Here is an 8,236-nt window from a genome sequence, read left to right on the forward strand (position 1 = left end):
ACTTCTCCGCCTGCCACCAGGGCAGACCACACTGCAGGGGGCGCACGCACACAAAACCCTAAACCACCTCTGGAGGTGGCAAAATGTGGGTAAATGAACAGTACTTGCCAGAAACACCCCGCAAGAGCACGCTGGTGGTTACATGGCGTTCCTAGAAGGCAAGATGCAACATCTTCTCAGGTCTTGTTGCCTCTTCCTCCCCATCCCCCTCCTCAAGAGCATCCCAGCAGCCCCACTCCAACCCCCCAAGTTCAGCCACCCCACACAACCAGACCTCCATCCCGCCCCCCCCCGGTAGGCGCACCCTATTGCTCAGGTGCAGGGGTTGAAGTGGAGCCCAGATTCCCCTTTATTACAAGCAACAGAGCCCCCCTCCTCTGCCTGAGGGGCTGCAGCCCAAGCTCCTCTCCCGCTCCAGCCCATTTTATTCCCCGTGTGCGACTAGCCCAGGAGGAGACAGGGAGCGATGCTACTATTCCCCCCATTGCCACAGCAGGGGGCCTCCCTCTGTCCCCCCCTGAGGAGAGGGGTAACTCTGTCACCCCCTGGGCAGCCCTACGCCTTTAAATGGCCCCTCCCCCTCCTCTACAGCGGTTGGCCACGCCCCCGTCTCCCCTCAGGGACAGCACATCCCTTCCGGGTTTGGCTCCGCCCTTTCCTGTACTAGCTCCGCCCCCTCTGGTGGCCGGTGAGGTGGGTAGGGAGTGCGGGGGGGTGAGGAGCTGGCCGTTCGGTCCCTGCTTAGCTGGCACAGCCCGCGGGCGGAGCGTGGCCTAGAGCCGCGGGGGAGGGTCGCGAGCCTCTGCTCGGCGCTGGGGAGCGGCCCCGGGGTGTGACAGGCTCTGGGGCTGGCCTTTGCCGAGGGAGGGTGTGGGGGGGGGCGGTAGGGGCTCCAAGGGGGGGGTTCTGGGGGCGGGGGTCTCGCAGGGACGGAGCTCTGGGGGCTTCTCAGGACAGGGCCACTACTGCTGCCTTGACTTGATCTTTTTTCTCCCTAAGTGCTTCCCTTCCCAGTGAGACAGCTTCGGTCCAGATCCTCCAAAAGTACTTAGGTGGTTTACTCCGATTGGCATCAGTGAGAGTTAGGTGACTAAATACTTGTAAGGATCTGGGCCTTCCTGCCTGCAGCACTTTCCCTCCCAGTGCATCTCTGATGCCTTATAAACGCTAATGATTCAGCTTTCACAACACTCCTGTATCATGATCCCCAATGAGCTAGACTTACAAAAATTACTTGTACCCTGTGTTCACTCAACAAGTTAGTGGCAGAAATAGCACCCAGGAATCCTGACCCTCAGCGTAATGCTCCAACCACTAGACCATGCAACTGAGAATTGATATTTTATTGCACATGAATGTGCAGAGAAGATCTGGCTGTTAACTCTTCTGTTGAAATGTGCTTTTTTTGTTTTGTTTTATCTTGTAGGTATGTGGAGATCACAGTAAAAAATAGAGAGGGAAGTATCTCCGAGGTTTTGGAGAGACTCTTCAGCCAAGCATAACATTGCACAAAAGGTGTGTCAGAAAAGAACAATGCTATTTTCTTTCTTTGTCACATTAATTGTTTGTAGCTGGAATTTGCCAAGGTCTGAGACAAGAAAAACTGTTCGCATTAGCACCTTCTGAGGCGTTGGACTTCAGATACACATTTCTCTACTTTTGTAGTATTTCCTTAAATGTATTATTTACTCTTCTCGTGCTAAAAGCAGCAAAGAGCTAAAAGCATGCATCTGAGGAAGTGGGTATTCACCCACGAAAGCTCATGCTCCAAAACGTCTGTTAGTCTATAAGGTGCCACAGGATTCTTTGCTGCTTTTACAGATCCAGACTAACACGGCTACCCTCTGATACTTTTCTCGTGCTGAGTACTGTAGAAATAAAAGTATGCACCACCTTGTATATATGTATATAAGGCATGTACTACTGCTTTTGTTGCTTAGTGGGAAATAACTAGCAAAACAACATGCCAGATTAAGAATCCCTTTAGTGTTGATGGCTGTCTTCAGCAAAGTTTATTTCGACAAGGGGAATGGGTGTTTAGTGAACTAATAATTTTTAAATTGCCCTAGTTTATTTTTATTTCTGAAGACTTAGTTTTCCTTTAGGGCTCATCAAGGTAATGTGCAACTGCAGAGAAACTCTTCCCTGTTTAGACAAAACTGGTGTTATATTCACACACTCTTATTTGAACAGCAGAACTAATTTTAAAAGTAATCATTTCATGGAATGCATCTGATGTGAGAAAAAAACATGCAACTTAGTTAACCTCCAGTGCATTTTGAAAGTATCATGACATCTTTCTTCAAGTTTCAGTTTCTGAATTCATAATCATGGAGTATACAGACATATGTACAATATTTTTATCCCTAAAACTGTGGAATATTTCATATAGCAATTTTGTTTTTTGTTTGGGGCTTTTGTTTGTTTGGTTCTGGGGGGGTTTCTGTTCTACATCATCCTATTCATATGTTGGTAAAATTGTAAGGGGGTTATAGTGAAGATACCAAAGAAAGGTAAGACAAGAACAGTAATTTGGATATGGATTAGGTTCATATTAACATAATTAATTTTTCATTTCTAGGTTACGAATTTGGATCCAGCATTTTAATCAGATGGCTATTTGAACCATGTAAAATGAATTGGGTGCAGTTCACTTTTCAGTGGACGCAAGGGGTCCAAGTCTACGCCCCTGAAATCACTACCTCAGTTGCTGTCTTCAAAATTGGGTGTAGAGGCTGACATACATTTGCACACCTACTTGTAGGTTTTGATACAAGGGAGAAGAGGAGGAATGTGGGGAAATTTGAACTGCTGCTGTCTGTGCTTCACCCCTTCGAAGGACTAAAAGAGAGATTGGGTTGGGACCAGGTTTGTTATTTTGGCACTGAACAGAAACCACTTCATTTTTTTTTTATGAAGTAACATTTTAGTTTTCTTTCCAGGCACTGGATGATCATAGCTAAACAATGTCTGGACTACGTGGAGCTGTCCATGCAAAATGGATAATAGGGAAAGTAATTGGAACTAAGATGCATAAAACTGCCAAAGTGAGAGTGACAAGGCTTGTGCTGGATCCTTATTTACTGAAGGTAAGGTCTGGTCACCAACTTATTTTGCAAGATCATTTTCATATTCACTGTCATAGAAAATTGTATTGACTCTCTGAAATACTAGGATTTCATTGTAAACTGTTTACATTAACTAATTAAGAACATTGGATGGGAATTTGGCTCTGAATATGACTGCATAGAAAGGAAAACCAGTGTAAGAACATAAAATTTGCCATATCAGATTATCCATTAAATGCATTTTCCTTGAATGTTTCTGTTAACACGCATTTTAATCTGAGCTGGGAAAGTGGACTATTAATTCGTGCTTTGATTTTTGAAAAGTCCTTTTAAAAATTTTTATAAGTTTCTGGGCTTTTGCTCCATTTTGAAAGCTTGAAGTTATAAAATAGTTTTTATATATGGTGATATTAAAATAATTGCCTAGTATATCTTTTTCCTAACCACTTTGCAGAAATTATTCTTTAGCATTTGAACCACTGAATCAATTTAGATTTATCAATAATAAAATAATCAGACTATTTATAAGGCAAGCCTCCCTCAGTTATTATTAAAGACTAGATTCAAGAGAAACCATGCTTCCTTTAGTCAATTCTGCAGTTTATAAGATAAAAGAAGGTAGGTTAGATTTGTAATTGACTCTTTTCTGTTTTAGTGTGCATTTTCCACAACTTTTCAATCATAATTTACATAATCTTCTCAAGGGATATAGTCTGGATCCTGATATTTCCCCCAGGACATAAAAGTTACTAAAACTGGACTAAAATATGCTCATATGGGAGATATTGGTGCAACACTAATACCACAGGGATAGGGAATTGGGTGTATTGAGAAGGATGAGAATTATATAGTTTCCTGACCTTTTCCCCTCTGCCGTTTATGCAAATTATTATTAGGCTTGGAAGAGCCTTGACAGCCATTTTTGCTGAATGCAATGCAGTGTCATTCTGGTGCATCTTAAGCATGGGAGGGACTGAGATGATAAACCAGAGGCAACTAGCGGTCAAGAATGGAGTTGATGAGTCAGAGATTGGTGAATAGTGACAGTACTAGGGCCAAAGACCTACCCTGGGTGAAGAAGAGCAAATGTTACATTTGCCCAGTTCTACCGTTATACCATATGCATCTACCAGTGGCTTTGCTTGGGCAAAAACCCAGTTAGTTATGCATATCTGCACTACCAGCCTGATAGCAAAACTTCCAATTCATTTTGCTTTTGAACATAAGTTTACTGGTCACCTTTTTTAGTTTTGAGTCCTAATGCCTGGGTTTCCTTTTCTCCTTCTCTCCAACAGTTCTTTAACAAGCGAAAAACTTATTTCGCTCATGATCCATTGCAGCAATGTGCAGTCGGAGACATTGTTCTTCTAAAAGCTTTGCCTGAGCGGAGGACCAAAAATGTGAAACATGAACTGGCTGAGATTGTTTTCAAGGTTGGAAATGTCATAGACCCAGTGACTGGAAAGGCCTGTGCAGGAACCAGGTTCCTAGAAAGTCTAACAGACTCAGAAAGTCTAACTGAAGCAGACACCACCTATCTAAGTGAAAAGCTCCAAGAGCTAAAAGTTTCCTCAACAGAGTAATAAAGAGTGGGAAGAGGCCCGTAAACAGAGGGCTCTTTACATGAGAGATTGGTTGTGCCCGTTGTCTTAGGATGTAAAATCTTTCTATTGTTAGTAACAATAAATAATAAACTGAATTACTTCCAACACCAAAATGACAGAGAGATTTTAAAATTGGGGAATTTATCAATTAGAAATAATGTGGAAAAAACTTAAATCACAGTTAAGCTGTGTTCTCAATGTTTTATTTTCTTAACACCCAGTTTTGCCCCATCTTTAGCAAGAATGTCAAAATTACCATCTCAGTCACAAAATTAAGAATGGTTCTTCTTTATTAAGATGTTTAAGAGCATAAATCTATATATAGTTTAATATTCATGGGAGGATGTTTTTCCCATGTTTGACTGTCTGAACCCTGGAACTGAATCTGTTGTGGTTTGTAGCCTAATATTTAAAGTAACACAATTAAAACTTTTTAAAAATATTGTAGAAATCCTGTATCCATATGTTTACATATGTTGTTTCATTTTATTATTAGTAATGCCACTCTACAGCAGGAAGCCTGTTATAACATTTCATAAACCTTCTGTGCAAAATGAGTAATAGAAGCATGTGCATTTAAACCACCTAATTTTAATTGCTTACTATTACAAATTTTATCTGCTTTGTCACGAGACATATTAAAGGAAAGGTTCCCATCTGAAATTGATAAAAGTCTACAATGAAACAGTGGCATAGCATGACAAAGTGAAAAGATATAATCCAGCACCCATTGAAGTCAAAGGGGAATGGGAAATCAATGAGAGTTTTGCAGTTGACTATGAGAGAGGTTCTTAACCAATACATAGGGGTAAAATCCATATCTGAGGGAGAAATGTGGGTCCTTCATGATTCAAATAGCCTGTAAAACAAAGGAAAAGTACATGTGTATCCAGCACAGATATAGGGGAGGGATGTATCTGTTTTAACCTAAGTATTGTGCTGCAAAGAGAAAAGTTACAAAATATGAGTATTAGAAAAACCCCTTAAATGTAATACAAAAGAGTGGAAGTAAAGATGCCTGAAGTCTTTTCTCTTAATAAGAAAATCTAATTAAGGCCCCAAATCCTGCAAAGAGATGCAGGGATCGAGTCTCTAAAAGCTGTACCAAAGAACACGTAGTCCATGGCAATTCAGGATTACAGTTGACTTGGTGCTGCTGGGATTCTGGGCCTGTTGACACTATTGTGCCCCTTGCCATAAATTAGAGCTGTTCCAGGGCCTGTGGGTTGCTCAGCAGTCAAATCTACTGGGACATCTCCAACCCTCAAAATACAAGGTTTGCAGGGAACAGCAGAAGAACATATATGGTGTAACTGCACAGGGGCCAGGCCCAGAGCTGGGGGAAGGAATCTTCATTCACTGACTCTTCAAATGGGTGTATAGGTGTGCCTGCATCCATTGCTTTGCAGGGTTAGAATTGCAGCCTAAACTTCCAGAGAATCCATCTCTGTGCATGAGGTGCTACCGATAAAGCAAGATTTTGGAAACTGAGCCCCTCTTCAGGAATATGAAATCAGTTGTGCCCCCTTCCAGTCTACCATCTGTGGTTAAAGATCTACCCATTTTAATTTACATGCTTGCTGTGGGAAATGCTACACTAAAGGCTTAGGCTCTGGTGCTTGTGAATCTGTTCAGCAGTTGTCAAAAGCCATGCGTTGCTCATCAACTCATTAGTTATCCATGTGCCCACTGTTCTGCAAAATTAACTATTATAAACAGTACTTAAACTCATTTTCTGTTGAAGAAGTCAAACCCTTTCATGCTACTGGACATTTATGGTGTTAACAGAATTTATATCCTCTCTGTGCTCACCACCATAAAACAATTGGCTAGGCAGAGCTTTTGTTAGTACAGTATGTTGCTCTGATAGGCTTAAATATAATTTTTTGTCACTAGGGGATTTGTTTTTCTACACAAAGTAGTTTTAACAAAGATCTAATTGACACCCTTGCTAGCAGGAAGAATGTGGCGTGAAAATGTACCGTTCGGTGAATTAATAGGACTTTCACTGAAATCCCTGTCAGCAGAGAGCCTAAGGAAGGAAATGTCATGGAGAGATGATTACTTATTCACAACTGTCACAAGTTCTTTTAAAACATCTAATTACTGTACCCTTTTTAGCCCCATGTGCCTGTGTACCTTAATGACATAAATAGCAGCAGTCCCAAAATTCAACTACTTTAAAAGTTGATAATATATAGTATATTTTACAGTCCTCAGTTTTGTAAAAAAAGTTAATATTTTATGCTTGTTAAATTAATGCCGAAGCCTAGAGTAAGAGATGAGAGAAGGAAAATATTTTTCAGTTTGTGGGGGGATGAAGGTCTTACATTGTTAAAGTTGTGTCAAAAAAGAGTCTGGGATGCTTACATCTTTATTCATGTATTTTGCAGGACCTTGAGTGTCTGTAATTTATGCACTATGCTCATCAAAAGTGCTTTGTTTTCTGAGTCAAGATTGAGACACATTCACACAGTAGTTCAGAGGAGTTTTGCACTGCTGCTGGTTGGGCTGATGATAATAGTATAATGGTTTCCAGGGCTTGTTACACTGACCTCTATCAGCACTCCTACATTTTCTTTAACCCTGTTAGTACAGCCTTGCTTGTCTGGTTTGTGTGGGAAAATACACCTTGCCTATGTAGTATTCTCTCAGCACTGTGGTATACAGATGCCGTATCTCCAGTGTGAAGGTATTTTCCAGTTTTTGTTCTTTCCTCCAGCAAAAAAATGGAATTGTAATTATAAGTGACAAGTGAAACATATTGTTGTGATCACTGAAAAAGACTGAGTTTTTCCCATTACTTCAGTATATTACTGGAAAAAGTGTGTGTTAATATCTGCTCCTGTAGGGTTCCAACAGGAGGGTGACAGGAAAAAGAGCATTCTAATCTCTAATAACTTGTTGGAGTGGTAAGAAGCTACAGCTAACCATGAACACAAAATATTTGTGCATCCATCACGTTTCATGAAGGGAACAACAGTGTAAAGAGCAGCCAAATATTAAAGCTAGGACTTCTGTACGTGGTTGCATTTTTTGTCCTGCAGAGTGGAAACCACAGTGGCAAGGGTTAGCAAGTAATACCTTAGGCCCTCAAGTCTGCTAACACTTATGCACCCTCGGGATGCTTCACAGTAGTAAAGTTAAGCATGTGCAAAGTATTATCCTTATTTTACAGAGGAGGAAAGTGGCACGGAAAGGTGAAAGGGCTTGTTGCCAAGGCTAGAAGCCAGTGGCAGAGCTGGCTCCACCACCCTGGTCTCCTTCCAGAGATAATGTGTCTTCTCTGAAGTGTTGATGAGATGCAGAATTATTCTGCGAGAGAGAGACAACAGTGGAGGAGGAAAGGCACTGACATGAGCCTCAAGAGCCTTATACTGAGTGGGTTAAAATAGGCTTCAACAGATGTGCATGGGGGCAAATGGGGCTCCACTCTAAAATCCCCTCCATCCCCATAGACTGATGCTGCAGGTGCCTGGCTTGACAGGATGTGTGCGGGAGTCATAGAGACACGGATACTAAACCCAGCAGCCAAGGGGTTAAAGAGTGTGGGGGGGTCCCCCT

At 41.7% G+C, this 8,236-nt stretch overlaps 1 protein-coding gene across 4 annotated transcripts; it reads left to right on the forward strand.

Moving 5' to 3' along the window:
* The first annotated feature begins 659 nt into the window (after positions 1-659).
* On the forward strand, positions 660-5,114 carry MRPS17 (mitochondrial ribosomal protein S17). 4 transcript variants are annotated; one of them, XM_050929720.1, is made up of 5 exons: positions 732-830; positions 1,427-1,515; positions 2,582-2,868; positions 2,943-3,089; positions 4,364-5,114. In XM_050929720.1, the coding sequence occupies exons 4-5, from the start codon at positions 2,967-2,969 to the stop codon at positions 4,649-4,651; spliced, it is 411 nt and encodes a 136-aa protein (XP_050785677.1). In that variant the 5' UTR covers positions 732-830; positions 1,427-1,515; positions 2,582-2,868; positions 2,943-2,966; the 3' UTR covers positions 4,652-5,114. The 4 variants fall into 4 exon arrangements, with proteins under 4 accessions (XP_050785675.1, XP_050785677.1, XP_050785676.1 ...); XM_050929718.1 differs by lacking the exons at positions 732-830; positions 2,582-2,868 and adding an exon at positions 660-693; XM_050929719.1 differs by lacking the exon at positions 2,582-2,868 and having other exon boundaries at positions 2,931-3,089.
* Positions 5,115-8,236: the final 3,122 nt, after the last annotated feature.

This window comes from Gopherus flavomarginatus, chromosome 19, assembly GCF_025201925.1.
Source record: "Gopherus flavomarginatus isolate rGopFla2 chromosome 19, rGopFla2.mat.asm, whole genome shotgun sequence".
NCBI lineage: Eukaryota > Metazoa > Chordata > Testudines > Testudinidae > Gopherus > Gopherus flavomarginatus.

What these genes read in the sequence shown, in the direction of transcription:
- MRPS17 (XM_050929718.1), top strand. Translation starts at nt 2,967, where the DNA reads ATGTCTGGACTACGTGGAGCTGTCCATGCAAAATGGATAATAGGGAAA. An exon ending in TGGATCCTTATTTACTGAAG is followed by an intron (nt 3,090 to 4,363) that starts GTAAGGTCTGGT and finishes TCTCTCCAACAG; the next exon opens with TTCTTTAACAAGCGAAAAAC.